Source organism: Leopardus geoffroyi, chromosome B1 (genome assembly GCF_018350155.1).
Source record: "Leopardus geoffroyi isolate Oge1 chromosome B1, O.geoffroyi_Oge1_pat1.0, whole genome shotgun sequence".
Taxonomy (NCBI): domain Eukaryota; kingdom Metazoa; phylum Chordata; class Mammalia; order Carnivora; family Felidae; genus Leopardus; species Leopardus geoffroyi.
In genome coordinates, this window is record NC_059327.1 from 152,379,154 (window position 1) to 152,406,683 (window position 27,530).

The 27,530-nt window shown below is 33.6% G+C and overlaps 1 protein-coding gene across 9 annotated transcripts in view; it reads left to right on the top strand.

Moving 5' to 3' along the window:
• The window catches only part of EPHA5 (EPH receptor A5), a 344,908-nt gene that overhangs the window by 282,528 nt on the left and 34,850 nt on the right, over window positions 1-27,530 (top strand). For 7 of the 9 annotated variants that reach the window (XM_045473882.1, XM_045473883.1, XM_045473888.1 and 4 more), the window contains 4 exons: window positions 8,419-8,484; window positions 17,761-17,828; window positions 19,377-19,502; window positions 20,246-20,431. In XM_045473882.1, the coding sequence (XP_045329838.1) occupies window positions 8,419-8,484; window positions 17,761-17,828; window positions 19,377-19,502; window positions 20,246-20,431 (446 nt within the window). The remainder of the gene's footprint in view (window positions 1-8,418; window positions 8,485-17,760; window positions 17,829-19,376; window positions 19,503-20,245; window positions 20,432-27,530) is intronic. The other 2 variants (XM_045473884.1, XM_045473885.1) reach the window with 1 other exon arrangement.

The window sequence follows — 27,530 nt, forward strand, 5'->3', positions numbered from 1 at the left end:
TATGGTTATTTTCTCCTTGATGAATACAGAAGTATTGTTACAGAAATGGTAAGTTTAAGCTGGACCTGAAAGATGAAGAGGAGTTTTGAGTTTGTTGATAGTGAGCATTAAAGAAGGCATATAAGAATGAATGCACATAGCGTGTTCAGTTTACTGTGACTCCCTGGACATCTACAAGGCCTTCACAGCCTCTACCTGTGACCCTCCCTATCCTGATCTCCGTTCTTCCTGCTTCGTTAAAGGCATGAGCTTTCTTTTATACAAATATGATATATATGTCTATGTAACATGTAAGATTATGTAACTAAATATAGATGTGGTTCTGGTTTACTCCAGTTCAGTAACAGTTCAAAGAAAATCTTTTATATCAAGATATCCACTTCTTGAAAGCTCTTCTGACAAATCTGTGGCAAAACTGAGTTTGCTTTCATATAACTATATGTAAGTCTGTGGTCCAATAGACACAAGGGAGAAATAGAGAAGCTGAATACAGATAATTTTATAGTGTTGCTATTTTTGAGATATTATGACTACTATTTAATCCAAGTAGCTAATATAGAAATATAGAAGTTCAAAAGAATCTGTCGTTAAACATTAAACTTAGCAATTAAACATGTAAGGATAAATGTTAGGAAAAAAAAACTTGTGGTTTAAAAAGGTAGAGAATACAATGAAATTTACAGTTACTTAACAAACCGGTCTTCATGGTTTACATGGTTGTATGGTTACAGATTTCTGGAGAATTATTTAAAGCACTTGCCAGAAAACAAATTGTTTTTAGGCACCTCTAGACACTTCAGAAGTTTTTATTAACAGCAGACCATTAATATGCTAATTAAAAACCTTTCCTTTTGTATTCATTAGGCAAATTCCCCTAAGACTATTATAAGACACAACATTCAATACAAGAAGTATTTATTGAGTACCTATTGGATCAGCGGTGTCAATCTGGAGGAAATTTAGAATCCACTGACAGCTTTTGAAAAATAATGATACCTGGGTCCCACAACCAAGCTACAATATTTTGACTTAATTGTTCTAGGGTGAGGCCTGGGCATTGGTTTTTGTTTGTTAGTTGGTTTAAATATTAGTAAATGTTTGCTAATAAGGAGAATTATTGTGTCCACTCCTGCAGCAAAAAGTTTACAAAGGTGGTTAATATTTGGTAAAATTCATTTTGATTTCCTAAATATATCCTGGAATAAGCAGACCGAATCTAACATGTTCAATAACATTTTCTAGTTGCATCAGTGGCTTTACCTGTGGCATTCATGGAAAAAGAACCTGTTTTGTAATGATATTTGGCCTATGAGACGGATTAAAAGAAATATAGAAATCTTCATTAAAATATACCTTGGGAAAATAGATCAACTGAAATGTTGTCTAAAGATAACTCACATCAAGCTTTCCTTCTAGGTCCTAATAGTCATTTTCAGAGTAAGAAATAAAAAGAGTTCCTGATTCCAAAGTTAAAGTCAGTAGGTTTTTGTTTGCTTTTGTGACTTTTATCCTTGAGGGATGGCTGCATATGGCACATTTAGATTGGTAGAGTTTGGGGATTTGTCTTTATTTTATAAATCTTTGACGTATGTATAATTATGTAAACTTTACCTTAGTCACTTATATGATTTTATCTCTATTTTATACATGTCTTTGACTAATTGACTAATAGTAGAGTTTGGGTCATTGAGTAATGTTATGGCACCTATCCTTTAATACTTTGGAACAGAATTTGCTATATTTTGCTACAGTAAGGGCTTGACCCATATGGAGGCATTTTAAGTGTGGTATGTAATTTATTGTGAATTAATTGATCAGATTTTTTTTAACCTGGTAACAGGCTAATTGTGGAGAAAGAAAGAAAGGTTATAGCAGGGTTCTCCACAAAAACTTTTAAGTTTTAAGATGAGTAGCCAGTTGAAGAGAAACATAGGACAAGGTCTGGAAGAGTCCTAAGTGCAAAAGCTTCTAGCCCATGGAGTTGAGGTAAATCACCCTCCTAGTACATGGATGTGTTCAGCAAATGAGAAGCTCTCTGGACTCTGGACGTGGGATTTCTATGGAGGCTTCATGATGTAGGCATGATTGATCACTAACTCCTTTTCTAGCCCTTTTCCCCTCTCTGGAGAGTGAGGGGTGTAACTGAAAATTCCATACTTCTAACTATTTTTAATTTATTTTTGAGAGAGAGAGAAAGCACCTGTGTGTGAGCAGCAGAGAGGGTTGGGAAGAGAGAGAGAGAGAGAGAGAGAGAGAGAGAGAGAGAGAGAGAGAGAATCTGAACCAGGCTCCAAGCAGGCACAGAGCCCAGTGTGGAGTTTTATATCAAAACTGTCAGATCATGATCTGAGCAATCAAGAGTCAGATGCTTAACCAACTGAGCCACCCAGGTGTCCCTGAAAATCCCATACTTCTAATCATGACCTAGGTGTTTCTGGTGACCAGCCTCCATCTAGGAAACCACCAAGAACCACTTCATTAGTACAAAAGAAATTTTTATCACCCAGGAAATTCCTAGAGATTTAAGAGCTTTGTGTTAAGAACCAAGGTCAAAGACCAAATATAGAATGAGAAATGCTCCTAGTGCTCTTATCACTTAGGAAATTACAAGAGTTTTAGGAGCTCTGTGCCAGGAACTGGGGTCAAAGATAAATGTTAGAACAAAAGATTCTCTTAGTACCCCTATATACAAGGATTTTAGGAATTCTGTGTCAGAAACTGAGAAGCAGATACTATGTATGTTTCTTATTATTTCACAGAAAGATACGAGAATGCTTGGAACTTGATTAGGTAAGACTAAGAGATACACTGATGTTTCTCTTATTTTTTTTCCCCACTAATGTTTTAAACCCATCTACCAGGGATTTGTACTTAGGCAGGACTATTGTTAGTAAAGCATCCCAGGGGATAATAGGGAGGCACCTGTAACCTTTGCTGAGGGATAAGAAGCTCTAGAATGAGAATAAAGCAGAGAACTAGAAAAAAAGATTGAAAAATTATGGCATGTAACTATATCTTTTTCTAATTTGTCTAGACTACGACTTGGAAATAGTGATTGAATGGCACACATAAATCCCAACATATGTATTAGATGTGGTGTTCCCCTCAGAGTAACTCAAAATCACAATTAAAAAAAATAAATTAAAAAAAAAAAGTTCTTTATAACCATTTTGCATTACCTTCTTTTCAGGGTAGAATAATTTTATGCCTTTGTGCCAGAAGCATGGAGAATGAAGAGTAGAGTTTGGGAGCCACATACATTATAATTATGCTTTTTATCCCTCTCTCAGTTTTTGCAAAAGATTTCTGCGGAGTTTTAGCCTGGCTTCAACCGGAAATCAGTACTAAGTCTTAAAAGAGGGCAGGGAATTAAGACACAGATGCAAAAGATACAGCATTACAAGATTTTTTTTAAATCTGGAAGACAATTAACATTGTCAGTGTTAACTATCAGTGAACAATTTCCTCAGCTCTTCTGTTTTAAATATTTGTTACACATCTAAATTATTTTCATCATTTAAAAACTGATAGAGTGTAAATGACAGCATATTGTGATAAACATCATAATTGGAATTGTTTAAATAATTTGTATCATTTTCTTAAAATTATAAAATGAAATAATCCCCAAAAACTGCAGAGAAAATTAAAATCGCCCCATAATGCTAATTAATGTAACACTCCAACAATAGCTCTTAAAAAAATACCTGTTACCATTTTACTTCTCTACACACTAATTAAATATTATATATACCTTATTGATTTTCATCACATCATAGATTCCACAAATATAATGTTTATTTCAAAATATTCATTAGCTATTTAGTTCCTTTAATATACCCAGACTCATGTATATTTTCTGTACCTCATTCTTTGCCCCAGGACCAGATTATTATAATATTGTCAGTTTTAAAACTTCAAAGTGGTCACTTTGAATCTGGGACAATGTGAAGAGCCTCACACTGGATTATGAAACTCATTCTTCAAAACTGCCTTGTCGTAGAGTCTCCACTATTATCTCATTTACATCAATGCCTGGTTTACCCAGACTATACGTATAGTAATGGATACATCCAGGACTGCCCCTAGTTTGACTACAAACGCCATAATCTTCATTCTTTTGCTATACAGTGGTGTCTTGCTCTTTGATAGGTTTTGGAGGATTGTTTCCTAAAGGATTGGTTCACTTTTCAGGGTGGCCTAAGCGCCACTCTGTTTTCTCTACCACTGAGTACCATCTGTTGTTGTTGTTTTATTTTAAATGGGGAAACCACAGGGGTGGCTGGGTGGCTCAGTTGGTTAAGCATTCGACTTGGGCTCAGGTCATGACCTTGCAGTCTATGAGTTTGAATCCCACATCAGGCTCTGTGCTGATGGCTCAGAGCCTGGAGCCTGCTTCTGATTCTGTCTCTTTCTCTCTGTCCTTCCCCTGCTTGCACTCTGTCTCTCTCTCTCAAAATTAAATAAACATAAAAATAAATTCTAAAAAAAAGAACATAAGTTATTTATAAATGGGGAAACTACAGAACCTTTTGGTTTTCTTACCCTTTTTAAGTTTTTTTTATCAGTAAACTGAAAATATTTGTTACCTGATTAAAGTACTTGTTTTGTGAAATTACTCTTCCTGCTTTTCTCTCATTCATCTATTAAGATCTTAGTGTTTTTCTTTTCTGCTTGTATGATCTCTTGTTTAAGAATTTAAATCATTTATCCATAGCCTGTAGTCTTGGTTCTGTGATCTAGTATCTTTGAGAATTTCTTCCCTAGAGTTATAATCACCTTGCTTTGGTAGGAGGGAGGTTATCTTACTTACACTGACACACTTCGTGCATGTATTGATCAACTCTGTGTAAGTCCTGGCTAAAGTAATTTCATTTGAATCTTTTTTGGGTCTGGAGAGCTTCTGTTATCATATTTTAATCTTCCGAAGGACAAATCGAAATATCTTGTTAAAACAAAGACCAGCAGTTTTTCATTATAAGCCTGGGAGAGCTAAACTATTTTAAACTTGGATAAAACTTGTTATAGCTGCGTGCCGTTACTTACAGACTTCCAGGTGCTAAAAACTGATGAGAATGCAGATGTGCTGTGTTGAACTATAGCTCACATAAATTAGATTGGCTGCTATTTCTAGCACATTTTGGTTTCTATTTCTAAATTATCTCTGAGGCTTGTAAGCATTTTCAACCTGTACTTCAAGTATGTATTGATTAAGGAAAGAACACGTATACCATCTGGTGCTGAGGTGTTACTGTGACAGCATCCTCAGACTTTATTTTAAAACATTTATTTGGGGGGGGGGGGTGGCTATACTGCTTCAGATATTCATAAAAAAGGAACTTCAGTTTTAATCTTCTGGATAACAGAATAATACATAGGGTGCTGTGATCACTAAATCCTTACAAAATATATTTTGTAGAACTGAGTTTTTCCAAAAAAAATTACATTGACCATTTAGTATTTATATGAATCGGTCTGAATATAATTAGCTATTTAGTTACATTGTAAATGGAAATACTTAGCATGATGTTATTATATGGATCATCAAAAAGCTAATTCATCTGAGATAATAAGTATCTAGTTTATCACTCTAAGTATGATATTACGGAGAGGAATAAGCTACCACTCTTCTCCCAAAATGCATGATATGCCAGATATTGATCTAAGTGAATTTATGTATTCTCACTTCATTTTTTTTTTAATTTTTTTTTCAACGTTTATTTATTTCTGGGACAGAGAGAGACAGAGCATGAATGGGGGAGGGGCAGAGAGAGAGGGAGACACAGAATCGGAAACAGGCTCCAGGCTCCGAGCCATCAGCCCAGAACCTGACGCGGGGCTCGAACTCCCGGACCGCGAGATCGTGACCTGGCTGAAGTCGGACGCTTAACCGACTGCGCCACCCAGGCGCCCCTTCTCACTTCATTTTTAAAAAAACTTTGAGATAGGATCCATTATGATTTCTATTTTATAGCTGTCAACTGAAACACAAAGAGATTAACTAATTTGTCCAAGGTAATTTATTTATGCCACTTAAAACAAGTCAAAGACACTATCAGTGCAAATCTAAAGCAATGACTCAGATAAAAGCAGTAGCACAAGTGTTTGATTTTACATGATTTCATATTTTTGATTAAAGTTTATTAAAACTTTAAAATCTTAGCGCTAAGTACGGTGGATTTGGTGTTACTGCGAATTGCATGTGTATGTGTGTGTATGTGTGTGTATGTATTAAACTATAAGAAAAAAATCTTATTATAATTTTCAAATTAAGAGGACTGAAAAAATATTATTTTTAGAATCATTCGTGTGTTTTTGGAGTCTCAGAACACTGGCTGACTATGAAATCCTAATAGGTAATGGCCAACCACGGTGAAGTTATCACCTTCCTAAACACAATTCTACATGAGTTTATAAACAGTGTACCCTGAACTAGAAGTATGTTTGTACTTTATCAGGAGATGACATCATCCTTTTTTTATTAATCACTGAAAAATAGATACATTTGTCAACAATTATTATTTATTACTGATGGAGTTGAAAATGTGTTGTTTGAAATTAACACATACATGCAAACTTTCCACATTCATAGCTATCAGTAAATTTAAATAATTGTGCCATTGTTAATATCAGTTACAGTAAAGCACTGACTACTTGCGGATGTCATTCATTTCATTTAAACTGTGAAGAAATAAAACGATTAAAGAATCATCCTCATCTTAGGAAACTGATAGTCTAAGAAAAGAAGTCAAACATTCTTTAAGGACAGATAGTAAGTGTTTTAGCCTTTGCAGACCGTACATTGTCCATCATAACTACTCAACTATGTCAGAACAACACTAAACAAGCCACAAATAACAAGTAGAGTGTGGCAGTGTTCTAACAACACTGCATTTACAAAAATAAGTGGGGGGCTAGTTTTGGTTCATGGGCTGTAGTTTACCAACCCATAATCTGAGTGCTAATATAAAAAGAAACATTAGGAAAATTAATTTATAGAAGAGATCAGTGTTTAAGATATTTATGAAATAAATGGAATTACAAAGAAATATATCAAGATCTGCCAAAGTATTTCACAGATGTTTTACCTAATCTTTAAGTATTTCAGTATTTTGATATCCTGTAACTTTGTATTTCATTATCTCCACAGTGAAATAAGTTTTGGCATATTTTAAAAAATGTATTACAATAAATAGTCAAATAGGAAGTAAATGTCACAGGAAACATTTTTATTTACTAGGATTTCACTTTAGTGACAGTCAAATTTCCAGACAATTACTAGTCCTAAAAATTAAAACATCATCAGTTTTCCGGAAAAAAAAAGAAAAATATATATATATAAAACATTGCCTACTTTTCCTTTGAAAAAGACCCATTGAAATTTAATTTGGAAATATTTGCCTACCTTTGTTAGCATTTCCAAATTTGTTGTATGTTTATATGTTATTTTCTTCTCTTTATTTGTTATAAAATAGAGTAGATGCATTTCAAGTAATTAAAGTTCAAAACAGACAGATTTTAGAAAAAAAACCCTTGGCCTGCTGGTTTATGGTATCATTGCTGAGCTCATTTCTCAGTTCTCTTGAAATCACTATGAATGCTATTCATAAAATATATAGACAAATGAATGCATTGAAGCACTAAATAAATTCTATGTTATATCCTGTGATCAGTTTATGTGGTTTCTAACAACAAAGTGCATTTTATAAAATAATTTACTTGGTATTTTCTGGATTTTTTATGAATATGTGAAAAATTTGAAAGAATCTTGAATGTTGCAGTATCCAGAAAAGTGCATGTATAATATGTAGTTTGCTTTTTTTAATATAGCAATAGCTCTACAAATATATATTTGGAGATGCATTTTTTAAACCTGAATATGTAAATTTAAATTGGTAGCCTTCCATAGGTGATTGGAGAAGTCATGTAAGCATAACATCTTGATAAGCTGTGATAAATAATGCCACTGGCATAAGAAATCAGTGGGTCAAATGGACAGGACATTACTCTCCCTCCTAAATTTATAGGTTCTATGCAAACATGTATTTAAAGGACAATTTAGCATGTCTTCTGAATATAAATTTTGCAGGAATTCCTGAGGAAAGATATATTTAAGTGGGCTTACATTTTTATTTGTATGTCTATATTAATTGCATAATCAAATACATTGGCTCATATTTCCTACTGAATAAGCATTTTAAGAAAAATAAAAATAACTATTTAATATAGCTCTGTATTTCTTAAATCCATAAAATGCTTTTTAATTTGAAAGGCATTGTGGAAGAAGTTTCATTGTAATGCATTTAGGGATTTTGCTTTTGAAAAGCAAAGCTGACACCTGTCTAAATTCATAGTGTCTTTATGCTATACTGAGGGAGTGGGATCTCTTCCTTATCTTGGGCTCTCTTGTTTGCTTTTCAGTTGCTGCGAATGTGGCTGTGGAAGGGCTTCTTCCCTGTGCGCTGTTGCCCATCCAAGCCTAATATGGTTAGTGTTCCCCTCCCGCTTTCACTCCTATGTAATGTCCCACCTCTATGTATTATCGTCAGCATTCCTTTTTTTTTTTTTTTTCTCCATTTGTGTACATTTTAACAGTTAGTGCACCAGGTATGCCTAAAAGGAGAGTAGATGGAAACCAATTTCCAAAGGGGAATCTTAACAAGTGATTTCACAAGGGATAATTGTCAATAAAATATACATAGAGCACGTCATCCTTATCTCAAGCATTCATACTTCTTTTCCAAAGCTTTTACTGTGGTCCTGATTTAAACCAGAAGCTGTAAGATTGTAGATTGTAGCATCTGTTTCACATTTAACATGTTTGTGTGTTTGTTGTTCCATTAAGATGAAAATCATATCATATATGGAAATGGAATGCTACCTCTTGACGAAATGCTACTTCAAATCACCATTTCTCCCTAAGAACCATGGAATGACCATAACTTAACTGGAATTTTTTTTTTTTTTTTTTTTTGGTAATCATTGTGGATATATGTGGCATTGGAGAACAGAGCCACATGTAATTTTAAATGTTTTTTAATATTTTAAGCGTGAATAATTTCAGATATTTGAAGTGATATTTTTAATTTGATACCGGTGAAATAAAAAATATGCACATATTGGAGATCAGGGTCCAAAGGGCTAGTCTTAATTACTTACAAATGCAAATCCTAAATATATATCTGGGTTATAGCTATAAAACTATAGGCTAGGCCAAAAGATCAGAGAGCTCTATTCACAGATTTAGAGGGACTCCTGCACAATAGTGTGCTATCATGTTAAAAGTGAAATAATGTAGATAATTTCTTCCCAGATTAAAGATTCTACATCGCTGTACTACTGTATTGAGCTCTTATCTGTAGGTAAAACTTGCTGGGAAAAGATATTCTGAAATGCATTTTAGAGAAGTATAGGGCTTCCTTGGGGTACTGTAAATTGTAACTTGTATTCTCTAGGTGTAAATTAATTTTTGTTGATTACAAAAACTGGTGTGAATATGTATGCATGCGTGTGTACATGTGAGAAATGGTGGAGTGGATATCAGTGATCTTCTGAGAACAGGAGAAAGTTACAAGCAGGTTGCCAAAAATCAGAGATCTTTTTCTCAACCTTTTGAAAATTGTGTATTTGAAGGAAAATTTTGAGGTTAATATGAAAGCAGAGATTTATTCCACATGATTTCATTTACTCCACAAATTCTTTTATGAGCATGGGGCTTTGATGACAAACCACAAATTCCTGAAATCTGGCAATGGCTAAAGTATAACATAAATATGACTTTACACTGTGATTTTTTTTTAAACTGCTGTATGAAAAGCTAAAACAAACAAACAAAAATGGTTGCTGAATTGTTCAAGCTACTTGAGTCTTAAGTAGAATTGTCATAAGAGATAAATCATCACTGATGCAGAATAGGCAGATTTTACATCTTGGAAAAAAAAGATCAAAATCCAGGCCTACCTTGAAGTAAATCTCAAAGATAATGAGAGTATGAACATTCAGGAAGACATGACTTAGAAGTATTGGCAAAAACAAACTTTAGCTAGATCTTAAATGCTTGATTTAAGGAAAAGTGGAAAGGCAGAATGCTTCCTTCACAAAAAACCCTAAAATAACACAATCATTTTTCTAATATTTTTTTTCAAATAATGCTAGCAGTTGTGGAGGCAGTGAGGGATTTGTGTGTGTATGTATATTTATGTGTGTATGTATGTGTGCGTACACTGAATGAATGAATGAATGAATGAATGATTTAGCCACAAATATGCTTAGATACTTAATAAAATGCCAACAGTTTTTGTGGAAAATATATGAAAGATCCAGAATGTTTTTAATACATTCTTAGTGAAATGAAACAAAATAAAGCAAAGAAACAAACATAATTTATCTTATATAATTAGACTGTAAGAGAGTTGCCCAAAATTACTACTGGAAAAGAATGGAAGCTTCAAATATGTTTATTGTTAAACAGCTTTCTGAAACTCCATTTTATAATTGAATTTTAAGTCACTAAGAAGTTTCAGTTAAAGATAGTATTTGTTTAGATTAAAGCATTGATGAGAAAACAATCTTTTATAATGGAAATTAAAGGCTGAGAAGAATAATTTTCCTAGTAGAGTCAGTAAAATACTGAAAAATCTTGACTGAAATCTTATCGCCTAATTTCATATGTATAATCATATCAGTATAAGTCAATTACCACATAAAAATTTTCAAAGGAAAGTCTCTATCATCATCATTTGTGAATAGACATATTTACAATTACAGAACAAAGGTTGTTAGACATTTGGGGATATTGGAATGTCACTGTTTTTCATTCCTGGAAAGACCACTCATGTGTGGTTGGTTTTGACCTTAATATAATACAACGCATGCACATTAAAATTGCCCACTGTAAATTTACTGGCTTTTAAAGGTACCTTGATATACATCTCAGAATCTGAGAAACATAATTTTGAAGACATTGATTTAGGTCTTTGGTTCCACAGTTCAACTATATTAAAACTTCCTCAATGCTCCAGAGTTCTGAGCTTTGCTCTATCTTCCATTAGAAAACCAAATGTATTTCAAATACATGATGTGTCATTTACAAGATGATATTGGTAATTCGATGTTGCCACCTTTGATCTCAAAGTATTCTTCATCACTCTACTTGCCCACTTGTTATGAAATCTGTACAGATATATAATAATGTTAATATTTCAAATACTCTTTCTTCATTGACTTAAATCTATCCAATGATAGAAGATATTTCTGTAATATTTCTGTACCCACTGATAGAAGATATTTCTGTAATATTTCTGAATGAAACCTGATGCCTAAATTTTAGTTACACCATGCCCAATATTGCCTACATTTTTAGCTTTGATCTTTGACTATATGCCATCACAGCTGGTTTGAGATTCTATTATTTTACTTCTCAAAAAAAATATATTTTTACAAATACCCAATGTTGAACAAATTGTTTTTTAGTGCAAGTAAGATGTTAATGTATGTAATTTCTAGAATAGTATTATAATTTATCCCTTAATATTCATTTGTGTTTATGTTTACAAACAGCAAAATATGTTTATAGCATAATATTTTTTTAAGTCCATCTGAAAGATCTCATGGTCCCAAAATAGCCTTTTCTTGTGTTTCTTAAATTTAAACATATGCTAGACTATTTTCTTCATTCATTAGTTTTCATGCTTTTCAAGTGTTTTCGTATACCACTTACTATTTTTTCTGAAGTGTTCATGTGGCAAGAGAAATGGAGTTTTATATTCCAAAAACAAAGCATTAAATGTTCATTTACCTATCCTGTGCTTTTTTTAGGATATCAGTGTCATTTTTAAAGACTTTTTTAAATATTATTCATCAGATATGAGGGGAAAACTTTAGCTTCTCTCATAATGCAGAGATTAAGACCAAAACCAAAACAAATTTCTCTGACCAAAAAGATCACAAAATTACATTGGATCATTGTCTTAATGTTTCAATGAATTATTTTTCTTTCTCTATATTAAGTGAAAGTTTCTTAAAATTTGAAGTAAACAAAATTTTATTTTCATATACGTGCAACAGAGATTATTTCATTCCTCTTCACAACATTTCTGCCAGGGAGGAATGTGGAAATACTATCCCATTTTATAGATTTAGAAAAGAGACAGAAAACAAAATTATGCCTTCTAATTCTAGACCCTCATTTAAAGTGCTCATAGAAGGCAGATGCGAGTCTTGCTTACTATATATATACATATATATATATATATATATATATATATATATATATAATATATCCAATTCCATTTGAAGGCTTCCTAAGTAAAATACAACTCTGAACTGTTCCAAAATCCCTTTTTATAATACTTGTAGAACCGCAGACGATAGGGATTACTCAGTGGGCCTACTCTAATTGAGAAATTCAGTGGTCATACCCATGAAATAGTTTAACAATTAAGAGATATTACTTACTTTCACATTAGAACAAAATTTACTGAAAACAGGGAGACAATCTTCACATGTCATACTTTATGAAATGTGTTTTTATATCAAAATTCTAAGTCAATTAAAATTCAACTCAATATTGAAAAGTCTGTAATTCGTCTTTGAGTTTTTTGAGGTATTTGAAATTATACAAGTCTTCGTATTGCTAATTCTAAAATGATTTGAAGAGTTCCTTCACGAAAAGTTTACAAATTCATAGGTACTATACTATTTTGGAATGTGTAATTTCCAAGGTATTCTTTTTTCTTTGTCTTTTAAAATGTAGAAATTACAAATGGTATGTAAGGCATAAAATAAGAAATAAGTTAGTGTCTCATACTGACTTTAATCACAGAGTGGTTAGTATCTTGATAGAATGTGAGATGGGACCTCGCAAGCTAGGTCCTTGTTTTGTGTGGTATCATCATTCCATTCCCATATCCCAAGGAAAGTGTGATTTTCAACTGAGTACCTTGTCTCTCGAAAAGTATGTGTGAGAATTTTCAGTAAACAATAATGGATCACTTGCATTGTTTGTATAACTGAAATCTATCTTTAAGGAACTCAAAAATCACAGTACTCTAATACACCAATGTGAACTATATGAATGAGAGCCAAGATCCTGCCAGAAACACAGCCTAAATATCCAAAGTCGCATTTCACTACATTTTAAATTCACATTCTTATTGAAGAATGTTGTCCCAAAAAACAAAACCTAACCTATTTCCATTATTCATTAGATATATTAATAAACTCATGTTTATATGCCTCTTTATTTTATGAGGCTGAATTAGCTGAGCTTTTATTAAAACTACTTTTGTTCAGTTGGAGAGAATCCTGAAGTGAAAAAGTCAGACTATTTCCTCAAAATATGTAACTTATGCTTTTTAAGATTTCAGCAATAAAAGTCTTACACATTACATGGTGGTTGAGGTCACTATTATGTATGAATAAGAAAGTGTGCATATATAGAGAAATGCAGTTTTTAAAAAGATTTAAATTACAAGGAGATTTTATTTTCCGTAAGCAAAACACACTGCCTCTGTGTATGCTACAATTTGTTGCCTTAAGAATATTTTTCCTTTAAAATATAGGTAAAGCATTTCTTAATCAATCTGGAAAATAGAGGAACAAGATCAGAGTTTCCATTTCTGAGCTAGGGACTGCATATGCTCACTCTTTTAAACAAATCAAACTGCAGAACTATTTCTTCTCCCATCATTGCACCCCTCCCCACCTAATTTAGAATTCAGTGGGGAAAAAAAGTGATTTTTCAGTGTTTATCTGGAGGCAAAAGTAATGGAAAACTCTGATTCTGTGGAAGCTATAGTTGAGCAAGGATTTATGATCTCCCCTGGCTCCTGCATTCACTCATCTTTCCTCATTGGCCATAAGGGTGCCATTTAATAAATTACTGATTCTCTGCATTGCTTGGGACTCAGGGGGGCTTGATGTTCATACCTCTAATTTATCATCAAATTCTTAATTTCCATCCAAGAACCAAATTACTCATGGGCACATACATACATACATACATACATACATAAAGATTATTGCTTACTCTTTCATGTATTATGGAAATCTCAGATATCCAAATTTAGATGTCATGGTTGGGGCCAAATTTTTAACATCAGAATTAACATCATCAAGGATGAATAACCCAAATTCTTAGGGTAAGTATGGGAGAAAATAGACTGATTTCTAAATGACCTATAAAGTCATTGTTATATTTACCTATTAACTGTCTCGCTAGGACTTTTTAATAAATATTAATTAATGATTATGAATCACACCTACATTTAATATGATTTCTCATGCCCACCTCTACTACTAAACAATAAGACGATATTGTTCTCTAGGAGAAAATAAGTATAAATGACTAGAAGATGATTCCTCTAACTAGAAACACTAAAGATATTTTTAGTACAATGATATCAAAGCTCATTAAAATTGTGATATGGAGCAAAATGAAGAAACGGTTTCTTTTCCACTCAGAAAAAAAAAAATCAGTTCCAGAAGGTAGGAGGCATAATTTATGTACAGAATGGCATATTTATTGACTGTTTGTCTGATGGGTTAAAATTATGCATCTGGAGCAGGTACACACGATGATGCTGAATGAACAGGCATCCTGCAATGCTTTGTTAGTGAGGCTGAGCCGCTGCTTGGTGCCAGTATCTGCCAGCTGCACTTTTACTTGCTGTATCTTGTTGAGGCTTGTTTTAATGATGCTTTGGGGGGTTCCAGAACTTAATTTTATATGTTAATGTGACATGCAGCCGTATATGTTATAGAGCTCCAGAGATGCCCATAGTCAAAAATAACTCCTTTCTATTGCCCTCCTGACTCTCACCCTAGGTATTAAAATGTTAACCAGTCCTCACCAAGGTATTCCCAAATCCCTTTTTAGATGAGATCCAAGGTTTTATTTCCATTTTCATATGAGGAACCTGCATGCAATTTAAACATCCATGAGGCTTATTTAATGATAAAGACTATTTGACGATACAGGTTTGAAAGCTCTTGTCTTTTTTTTTCTTTTGAAGGTAGGAGAGTAGAAGGTAGACTGGATGTTTGTTTTCTAAAGTAAACTGAAACAACTTGTATACTTTTCAGGTCTCTTTAGAATTCTTCTAACAAAGTTTTTTTGTCAGTATTATTTAAATAACATAAATCTCGGGGTGATTTTACACAATTTTATTTAGAACATTGATTTTCAAAAGTAACAGTAACTTCTCTCTAGAGACACATGAATTAAAGATTGAAAGAATAACACAGTATCTAGAAAAATTATGAACAATGCATTAAAATAAATTTCACACAAAATGTAATTTTAGTATGATTTTATGTATTTTTTTTTCTCTCCATTTCACTGCAGTAAGTTGATTCAAGATGTCTTAAGGACTCTTGGATGACTAATGCAGCTATCTAAGTGTTATGAGTAAAATTTGAAAAGCCACCAGATCCCCATTGTGTATTTTTCCTCACCTGAGAACAGCATATCTATTAAGTTATTACTTCAAATTTCTTCAGATTTCACTAGCTGTATTTTATTAGTAAATTGCCAGTTCTTCAACATGATAAAACAAAAATAATTGTATTTTTCTTTCAAAAATGACACAAAGATGGGTTGTGTTATCTACTTTGTAAAATACATATGTAATTATGTACTAGGAAATGATATAGAATAAAATAGGTTTTATTTTTCCATCGAAATAGAGACATATTTAAGAAATAACATAGAATATATAAACAAGGAAGAGTCCTCGTTTGTATGTGTTGATTGAACACTTCATTTACATCACATAGTAGTTTTCAACCAACTTTGTAATGAAAATATTTTGTCAGTCTGCCATTTTGGCTGTATATTTTTTATGTAGAAATAAATGGAAATTTTGTTTTTAATAAATTCAATTTTGTTATGGAGCTTATGAAGAATAAATTCACTTCCTTAGAATTTCACTAAAAGTAATTTAAATATTTTCATTTTTGTCAGTTGTTTTAATGTTGTATGGTTAATCATGTACCACATCAATTTAGTATTCATCAGCATATTTCTTCTCCAAACACTTGTCATTGTGTAGACGCAATCAAAATATCATTCATTCATTCATGTATCCATTCATCAATGTGACAAATATTTTTGGTGCCAACTCTGAGACAGACACTGGGTCACTGCAGAAATTTATGGGTAAATGCTAGTTTCTGCCGTTCAAGAAACTGACAACGAGTAAGAGACCCAGAAAACATATTGAAGTGATTATGTTGCATTGAAATGGGAATCACAATGTGAGAGGGGTACAGAAAGCTATTGGGTTCAGAAAGCTATTGGGAAATAGGGCATTATGTTGGGGTATCAGAAACAAAAGCACGAAGGAGGCAAAAATTGAACTAGACTTTGATAACTGGAAATTGTTATGAACAGCATCCTAGGTGTAGGAACCAGCATATGCACATTGTGGAAACATGGGGAAATATCTTGAATACCTGAAGATAATTCAGTATACTTGAAGATAACAGAGAAAGTGTAGGAAATATGCATGAGGGCTATATTTAGGAATCCACACCTTATTATTTTATGGAAGATTTTGCAGGAGACAGCTAACAACACAGAAAGGTACCTTGTTTACAGTAATCTGGCTACAACCATGTCTTGTAGAATTTAGGACAACAGTTACAGAATGCAGGGGCATCTGTTCAGAGGCACTTACTGCAATCCAAAAGAAAAATAACAAAGCCTTAATTAAAGAAGCAGTAGACCTAATGAAAAAGAAGAGATGAATTGTAAGACTTTTACGTTATACAATGCTTGGGATTTGGCAACTAATTTGTTGTGAAGTACAGGAGAATATGGCTTTGTTCTTAGAGGGGCCAAGACCTTGCCAATGTTAGTAACAGGAAAAGAAGGCAATGGATCAAGATTGAAAGTAAAGAGAAATATACTGATTTGTTTTTCAGACCTATTGAGTCTGTATGCCAGTGGAATACTCCTGTAAAATAAATCTATGAGGGAGGGACAAGAGTGTAACTTTCAAAAGAATTAAATCCGAATAGAGGTATTAATTAAATGGATGGAAATGAATGGATTGACGGTAGAAGAGAGAAGTAAGAAGCATCGCAAAAGGAGTAGAGATTTCAGTCCATCATGAATAATTAAAAACTAAGATAAAGTCATGAGGTGACTCTCATTAGTGAACCTCCAAGCACAGATTTTTTTTTTTCAGCAACAAGAGCAGGTTTCAAAGACTGGTAAATTAGTAAGTAGTTGAGTAAAACAGGAGAGAATAAAATTTGGGAAGTGGGGCTGAACTGAGAGAAGTTGCAGATTATGGTAAATTTGGTAGTGATCTAAGTGGACTCAGTGGAGAAGAGCAACTTTACTTCAAAACTCCAAAACAAGAGAAAAAAAATGATAGAGTAAGATATTAATTCAATAGAAACTATTTTGGGCAATTCATTCTGTAAAAAGTCTTCTGAGGTGACAAAAAATTTTAAGAATGAAAAAGAACAGAAACATTCTGGTGTATGGTGTATGGTGAAGAGAAGGGTTTTGGGGGGGGGTTGTTTGTTTTAAATGGGTCTGGATGGCTTCAGACTTCTCCGTGAAATCTGGGCAAGAGTGAGAGATGCTGGTTTGGGAAATGTGACTCATCCAAAAGAAGGACTGGTGTTTTTACACGCTGCTGGTGTGAAAATCAGTCAGGGCTGCACTCATTTCAATTGCGTTTCATGCTTCTGGGCTTCACGTGATTCAACACTTGGAGATGTAGCTAATTGTAGCTTACTCTGTTCCAGGCGGTGTGGTTACAGCAAAGCAAAGCAAGATCCAGAAGAGGAAAAGATGCATTTTCATAATGGGCACAGTAAGCAAATTGTGAAAAATCAAAAGAAAACAAAATAGAAGAGATTTTATTGTTATTTTAGTTCATTTTCAGACAAGGAGATGTAATAACTGACCAGAATATTTTGTTTAAAACAATGTGTTATGTTACATTCCGTAAAGCATATGGGCTTGGGGGCACTGCTGGTTGACCCTAGACAACAGCTGGATGGTTTATTAGATTTTTTAAAGCATACCTTCATTATAATTACTTAAAAAATTTTTTCAATCAATATAAAAAGCTGTTATATTTCAAACCAAATTTCCAGGTCGATTCTAATTTCTTGCAACACAGTCAGTAGAAATCTATGGTTCAATAACACCATCAGATTAAATGAAGAAAATTTCTCAGTATTTTTTTTTCTTCCTCTAGCATGATAGCAAGAATTTCCCTGAGCAGATCTGGTAGCAACAACCTTCATTCGATGATTTGAAAAAGACTATCCTTTTTAAAAACGCAGAAAATCAAGTTTTTATAACATGCATTATAAATTAGCCTAAATGAGTTCTAATTAATGGTATTTTAAAATGTGCATTTTTAATAAATAGTACAGTGTTAGTTGATTTGTTAAGTAAATTACAAGAAGAATTTCTTGTGTTTTTGTCACTCTCCTGTGACTATAAAAATCAAAGCCATTAAAGCCATAATTCATGCTGCAAAATATTGAGTCCATTATCATAGTTCCCATCTTATTTAATGGTATTTATCCTCCAAAAAAAAAAAGACCCTGTGAAATTGGTAGTCTTTAAAAGTGATGAAACTGAAGCTCATAGAACATTAGAGTCTTGTATAAAGTCACGCAGTAACAGAGGTATGACAAGTTGAACTTTTCTTTTAGTTCTGTGTCAGTCTTACTGGACCAAAGCTCCAGAAAAATTATTTTAAATTATTTTTTGTGAAACCAAAAGTAACCATCTGTGATGGCATTTTATTTATTTATTTTTTAAATATTTATTTGAGAGAGAGAGAGATATAGAGAGAGAGACAGAGTGTGAGCAGGGGAGGGGCAAAGAGAGAGGGAGACACAGAATCTGAAGCAGGCTCCAGGCTCCTAGCTGTCAGCACAGAGCCCGACGCAGGGCTTGAACCCACACACCGTGATATCATGACCTGAGCGGAAGTCAGACGCTCAACTGACTGAGCCACACAGGTGCCCCTCTGTGAAGGCATTTTAAGTGAAACAGAATAACAAAGCAACAAATAACTCACTAACATTTCATTGCCAAGTTTAGTAAAAAAAAATTATCTTAGTTTGCTTCAGGCACTGACTCTCTGAACATCAGTGATGTGCCTTTTCAAATATGTTGTCATATATGCATTTCTTGCACAGGCCAACAATCCAGATTTCTTAAAATTATGTAAGTGACATAGCTGTACAAATGACTCCTATAACTCAGGAGAGGGGCTGTCCTTACAGCTTGGCCATTTCTAGGAGTTAGGAATTTAAGCCAGAGGTGCATGTTAATAATGTTTGTGATTCCATTCATTCATCACAAGCACTTATATTTCAATGCACACTTATGTTTCCAGTTAAACTGCCAGGAGTAAGAACTTATATTGATCCACACACCTATGAGGATCCCAATCAAGCTGTCCATGAATTTGCCAAGGAGATAGAAGCTTCATGCATCACCATTGAAAGAGTTATTGGAGCAGGTACAATAGTGTGTTTAACTTGGACTTTTAAGTTGTGTTTATATTATAGAATGTAATATGTCAATGTCCTGATCTAACAAAGAATGTTTTTAATCTTTTGTAATCGACTTGCTTTCAAAGTGGTAGGTAATTGATCATATTTTAATGCTTCCCTCTGTGGAGCTCATATTTAAACCAGCAAATATTTGCTTTATTAAATAAATAAATAAATAAATAAATAAAGTAGCAAAAGTATGTATATTTTATACATATTTAAATACATTATAAAGTGTATAGTGTTTTACCATCTACTGTTTCTTTCATTCCATATATAATCTGTAATGCCCAAAACTATTTACATAATTTAAGCACTCTGATACTCTATTTATGAGTCATCTCTTCCTTGAAATTATTCCCTTTTTGTCCTGCTATAAACTTTTCTCCTTTTCCCTTCTCAGTAATTAAGGCACTGCTAGTGTAGACACAGAAGGAAGATGCGAGTGATTTTCAATCAGTTGCATTTAATTTCTTTCTAATGTTTTCATTAAGGTTTTTGTAGGTGAGATGAATGAAGCTAATAACCCCCAGAGTGTTTAATGATCACCTGTAGACGATTTTTCCCAAAGCACCACTTCTTAACCCTGATAACAAAGTTGGACTCCCATTTCAATTCTGTTTTGTCTCTACCTTAATAGGGCTTTAGTGTATTCATAGAGTAAGGATTTGAAATGAGTCTGTGGGGTTTTTTTCATCTTTATCACAAGGTGAATTTGGTGAAGTTTGTAGTGGACGGTTGAAACTTCCAGGAAAAAGGGAATTACCTGTGGCAATCAAAACCCTCAAAGTAGGCTATACAGAAAAGCAACGCCGAGATTTCCTGGGTGAAGCAAGTATCATGGGGCAGTTTGATCATCCTAACATCATCCACTTAGAAGGTGTTGTGACCAAAAGTAAGTACAGTAGCAAATTATGTGTGTGTGTGTGTGTGTGTGTGTGTGTGTGTGTGTGTGTGTGTTTGCATGTATTATGAACATCTGGGTTTCTTCTATTAGGTTATTATTAATTTCAGGATAAAAAGAAAAATAGCCACAGTAATGTTATTAACAATTTCACTGGCATTAATACTAATTGTCCTGTATTTTAGTAGAGTTTTGTCAAAGTCATTGATCATCAATGAACCTGAGTTTCTATTTAGTTTTTCAAAACATATGTATTAACTCACGTACTATGAATTCACTGCCAGAGAAAAATGTATCCAAATTAAAGGAGCCGTAAATATATCAACATTGCTTTTTCTTCTGACTCTTCACTTTTTATCCTAATAAAATATTAACTTCAATGTTTTGATTGAGGCATTGAAGTTTAACATTTAATAGGATTACTATAACCATAGGTGGTTTAATAATTTTAGGGAAAGCAGCAGTCAGCCACAGACGACTGGAAAAGTTCCTTGAGATTAATTATTTTCTTAAAGAAAATCTAATTTGTACTCAAAAATATCTAGAGTTTCACATCTCTTTTAAACATGTATGTGTGTCATTAATGTGGTTATGTGGTGAGCTTCCCAGTATAAAGAGTTCCAGTAATTTTTCAGCCATCCAATAAAGTATTTTCAAGTGACATAACTAAGGTCTTTATTTTATTTAAATTCATTCAGTCTTTGCTATGTCTGTGTGCTCTCATTCCTTCCTTTGTCCCTCATACCCTACTTACCACTTTCTAAATCATCTAGAAATTTTATCAGGGAATATTTAGACTTGCTTTCAATAATATGTTCCCCTTCCCATTGCTATTAATCAATTTTTAAATTATGTGTGCCAAATATGCATAGCAGCAATATGTATTCAATAAATGCTGTGAATCTACTAAGTAATTTCATTTGATTGGGTATTGACTTCTGTCACTTATTGACATAAGTGGGTTGGATATCCACTTATTTAATTTTTAAATATGGAAAACAGAGCAGAAACAATATACAACTTTTTTGTAACGCAGACAAAAGAAACAACTCAAAATATTTACCTGGTAAATAACGAGTGAATTCCCAAATCATCATATATTCACAATAGGTCACAGATGAGAATGTAGAATCCCTTTAAAAGTCCTAAAACAGACCACAGTAACATTATTGTGTTGTTGATTATCTGAACTTTTGAATCAGCTTGTATTGCTAGGAGATTGTTTTTTTCCCGTGTCTCAAAAGAAATACACACTTCCAGTAAAAATTCTCACGGAGGAATGTAGTAGAAGAATAAAATGACCTGCAGACATGTGGGTTTCTTCAAAATTTAGATGTGTTTCTTCTTCCATTTGAGTACATGCCCATACATTATTGTCCCCTTGACAGTAACCCAAAGAGGGTATTACTGGAGCCAAGGGCATCCTTAATTCTTATCAGAACAAATAGGTTCTTACAGAGAGATGAGAGGAGAGACAGGGACGAGAGAGAGACAGGTAGAGAACAAGGAAAAATAAGGTTTTTTAGTAACTAAGAAATTAAATATTTTACAAAACTTATACCCAGTGATGAATGAACAGGAATATTTGAAATAAGAATACAGTGTGGAAAAAAAAATGGTCACCAGTACAATTAAATGAAATCTGAATTTGAACATGACCACATTTCATCTGAGGAAAAGGACTTTAAAAGGACATCAGTGATAGCATGTGGTGCCAGATACTATAGGTTCAAGAATTATAATAGTAAGTGATTATTATATTTTCCTATGCATTAATGATACTATCTAATATAAAATGTAGTTATTAATTATATTCATGATAATAATAGTAGGCAAATACTGAATACATGTCATGTCTTCATCTCATCCTTAATATGGCTGCCAAATTTAACTTCCTCAAATAAACTCTAACCATGAATTTTTATTACCCATGGTTAACGTGAAGCTCTTAGACAGCAAGTCTACCTTCTGGAATGAGTTCAGATAATGAATGTAATGTTTAGAATAGTGCCAGGTCGCTATTATTACTATGGAAGACAGTATTGCATAGTGGTCAAGAACATGGACTATGGATCTAGCCATATATTGTAATTTTGGTTCTGCCATAAACGATGTGACTTTGCACAAGTTAGTTAAACATTCAGAACCATAGTTTCCTCATCAATGATAAGAGATAAGAATAGCTCCTAGCGATGTAAAAGGGACATGAATTAATACAGATAAAGTTTAGGACAGGCATGGCAGGGTACTAACAGATATATAGGTATCACTTTCCCATTATATCTGTTCCTGTGCTCTGAACTCCTTCATATGCCATGTCTTTTAGTCCATTTTAACATGCTTGATATTTTGGTCTGCCTACATTGCTTCTTCCTCTGAAATTCACACCGTTGTATTTACTACCTTTTCAGTTCCTTCAAAATCCTGTTCAAATCACATCACATCCATGAGACAATCCCTCACCACTTCACCATGAAGTAATCCCTCCTTCTTTTGAACACTGTGCCAATGTACACATTTTTGCAAATGTCTATAATGATCCTTCCTATGTCAAAAATTCTTACTCAGATCTTTCATTTAATTTTTTCCGTTTTGCATACATTTTTAACTCTTACCTAAAAAATGTCTGCTTGTCAAAGATAAAGACAATGTCCTATAAATTTATTTTTTTTTTAATTTTTTTTTTCAATGTTTATTTATTTTTGGGACAGAGAGAGACAGAGCATGAACGGGGGAGGGGCAGAGAGAGAGGGAGACACAGAATCCGAAGCAGGCTCCAGGCTCTGAGCCATCAGCCCAGAGCCTGACGCGGGGCTCGAACTCACGGACCGCGAGATCGTGACCTGGCTGAAGTCGGACGCTTAACCGACTGCGCCACCCAGGCGCCCCTGTCCTATAAATTTATGTAAGCCTATTACACTTAATGCTAAACCAATCCATGGGCACTTTACTTAAACACTTTGAGCTTCAATATCACCAAAAAAAGGGGGAAGTCATACCTAACTTGTAAGACTGTTGTACAGATTAAATTCAGATATATTTTTGTGTTAGGTATATATGTGAAAAAATCTGCAGGTAATTATAGTAGTTTATGTATGTATAGCGGTATGTTTATTTTAATCTAACTTAATGCATTAGATACTAGTGGACAATACCCTAAAATAATTATAACTAATACTACCTACTTTTATAGACTCCTGATTTATTACAGAACTTGTTTAATGTGAATGGGTCCTGACTGAGACAAACTAAGATAACTAAATCTTTTATATTAAGTCAACTAAATTTGTCACATACTGGGAGGTCTGGGTGGCTCAGTCGGTTAATCATCCAACTTTGGCTTAGGTCATGGTCTCATGGTTTATGAGTTCAAGTCCCACATCTGGCTCTCTGCTGTCAGCACACAGCCTGCTTCAGATCCTCTGTCCCCCTCTATCTCTGCCCCTTCCCTGCTCACACTTTCTCTCTTTCTCAAAACTAAATAAACATTTTAAAAATAAATTTGTCATGTACTTTATATGCACTGGAAACCTTTATTTGTGCTTATTTTCATTTTTCATTTTTATTTATTTATTTTGAGAGAGAGAGAAGGAGAGAGCAGGAGAGGGACAGAGAATCCAAGCAGGCTCCACATCAGCATAGAGGCCGACATGGGGCTCGATCCCACAAACCATGTGATCATAACCTGAGCCAACTTCAAGAGTGGGTCGTTTAACAGACTGAGCCACCCAGGTGCCCCGAAAACCTTGTTTTAAAAGCAAGTGTCGTTATCAACAAATGATCCTACCTAAATTTTGTACATTTTGGTCTTTAAAACAGTACTGTGGTTGGGAATACAGATTTGAAATTTCTAGTCTCCTAATTGAATGTTCTATTTGATGTTGCTACCCTGAAACTACACATACGCATGAAGCAAAAGGAAAATATTTAAAATAATTCTGTCTTATATTCTATGTGAACTCAGACTGCATTCCCCTTAATAAATGTACCTCTTGATGTTCAACTGAGGAAGTCTTCAACTTGTTTTTAATTTACCATGTTGCAACTCACTTTATTTGTGTCCTTAATTTCATGCTCTCTGATCTGATGCTAATTTATTCAACAATTATTCTCAACCTGCAGCACACAGATAATGAGACATAAGTGCAACTGAATCGTGTTATTTTTCTGATTGAAGCTGAGGGAGGGAGTCTGAAGTAGCACTTCTATGGATGATGTCATCACGAACCTTCATCTTTCTGGTATCACTGCCCTATGTGCCAGAAACATGGGCCTGAATTCAAATTCCTTCTCTGATGTGTTGTTAAATAGGGCATATCATAAATAGTTATATATTCTAGAGAGATTTCATGAGAAATGATGTAAAAAACCCACAGGCCCTGCCTTAATTGACTTATTCACAGTGCAGTATGCTTTCATGTGTTATATACAGTGCCAACTTTTACTATTTAAAGCGATTCAAAAATAAAATAAAAATATCAAATTTTCCCATCACAGCATCTTTAGTTCTTTAAGACTTATTTTTCCATACTCCTGGAAATTATTATCGAAGTTGACTAAAGGAATGTTTCTGTTGAATCTTAAAGTGATTCATAGTTATATTTCTTAATCCAGGATCAAGTACAAATAAGTTTAGTTCTTCTGTAAAATTAATCAATTTAAACAAAATATTAAAGGAACTTTAGAGAAATCTCTCCCTATTTCTTTTTATTTCTACGTCTGAGTAGATGGCACCTTCAATGACAATTATTTACATTGTCAGACAATTCTTGACTTATTTTATAAATTTGTAATTACCTTCAACTATAGTATTTCATTCTATCTTATAAAGTCACTTCGATTTTATTATATTTTATACATTATCCTGAGCTGTTTCAAGCCATCTTCAAGCAAGTCTTCCTATTTTTGTATTTTCTCACATTAGCCCCTCCATACATACTGTCCCAAGGTAGATTTTACTTAATCACTGCTTTCCTCTAATGCTTAATCACCAAACAAGCAAATAAACGAAGCAAAAAACAATACTTTGTTGCTTAGCCTGGTATAATTTTGGCCATGACTCACATTCCACTATTTCCTTTCCAGAAAAACTCTACCTAGTTCTTGTTCTGTCCCTTTGAAACACTTCATTCAGCCCTAGAATGTCCTCTCCACTATCTTCAGCTCTACTTGACCTTCAAGATTAATTCAAATGTGGCTTTCTCCATTAGATCGGTGTCATTTATCTTCATTTTCCTTCCTATCCTCAGTGTCTGCCTTGCATACAGTAATCACTAAATAGTGTTGAATAGCTCAGTAAAAGAAAACTTCCCAGTTGTACAAATAGCTCAGTAAAGGAAAGCTTCCTGGTCCTACATTAGAATTTAAGCCTCTAAATGCAGAAGTTTTGTTATCTTGCTCACCTGGTGTTCCTAGATCAGTGCTGAGAATGTGTAGCATTTCATATATTTGTTGAATGAATAAATTCTCAGCCAGAGGCAATCATATACACTCTAGTTGCATTGCTCTGCACTTTGTCTTGCTATGCATGATATCATAATTATCTCTCTACATGCTTTATCATCCGTACTACAAAATGAGCTTCTTGAAACTGATACATGTTTATAGCCCCCCCCCCCAGTCTCTATCACAGGGCTAGACATGAATGATATTAAATGAGTAGATGACTTAATGCAGTTTTGTAAACAGTTAAAACTAGCTAGAGTGATATATAGTTTGTATTTTATTGTTAAAACTTTATTCTTTAAAACCACAATTGTTTAGAAAAAATTAAAATTCATATGAAGGAAATTGCTTGAGAATCTTTTCACAAGATCTTGCATATAACAGTTATTACTACTACTAATCATTAACATTACTTTAAAAATTTACTGAGCTTAATTCTCCTTCTATATTATCTCTAATCTGCAAAATAATGTAGTTTTTTAGACAAAAGTATTTGTTCTTATTTTACAGATAGGAAAAATTAACTTTAAAGAGATTAAATACCTTACCCAGTATCATAAAACTAGTATATGATAATGCCACATTTTAAAAGAGTTTTACATAACTTCCAAACCCAAGCTCTTAAATAGTGCACGTTACCAATCTCATATTTTATCATTCAGTATACACTTGACAAACATTTATTTATTCAAAGATATTAATTGGTCACATAATACATGTCTATCAATATTGATCAGCACGATACAGCAGAGATAAAGAGACTGAGTTCCTGCCTTTATAAAATTTATTTTGGGTGGGGGAGACAGAAACTAAGTGAATAAATACATTCATGATATATTTAATGAGAAAATAAAGCTAGGTGAAGAAACTAGGGATTGCTTCTACTGAGGGTTAGTGATTTCTATTTTATTTAGTGAAAGCCCTCTCTGATAAGGCTTGAATGAAGTGAAGGTGTGGGCTTACAGATATCTAGGAACAGAATGTTATAGAAATAAGGACCCACAAGTCTCAAATGGAACTTTCATGGGATACTCAAAAATATCAAGGGCATTTTTGCTTCAGTGGAATGAAGGAGAGGAGTCTGGAGGAAGCTAATCTGAAGGTAAAGCAGGAGGATAGATAGTGCACACCCTCTTTGGTCCCTATGAAGACCATCTCTTAATCTGATCTTTGCAGCCTTTAGAACCAAGATGTGATGGAGTCTATTATCAATGTTAACAGGATCAGTCAGGCTTCTGTATTAAGTGTAGATGGTAGGAGCCAATGTCCAAGCAGAGAGACCATGGGAAAGCTACTGACATTATTTAGACCTCCTTATGGATTAGATCAGGGTACTGATCTAGCAAGATGGAGAGTAGTAGTTGCATTCTTAGATATTTTGAAGACAATTACAGTAAGTCTTCTTGTGATTCAGATATGGAGTGTGAGAAAAAGAGAGGAGTCAACAATAATTATAAATTATTTGTCATTAGTTTCTCAAAGAGAGGAATTGCCATTTACAGGAAAAAGTCTGGGAGGAGCAAGGCTGTGGTTGGTGATCAGTAGCTTAGTTTCGAACCACTTATATTTGAGAAGGATCCAATGACTGATGTTCTGTCTGAAGATGGACTTAAAAATGAAAATGTTTGAAGTATGAGTATGCTTG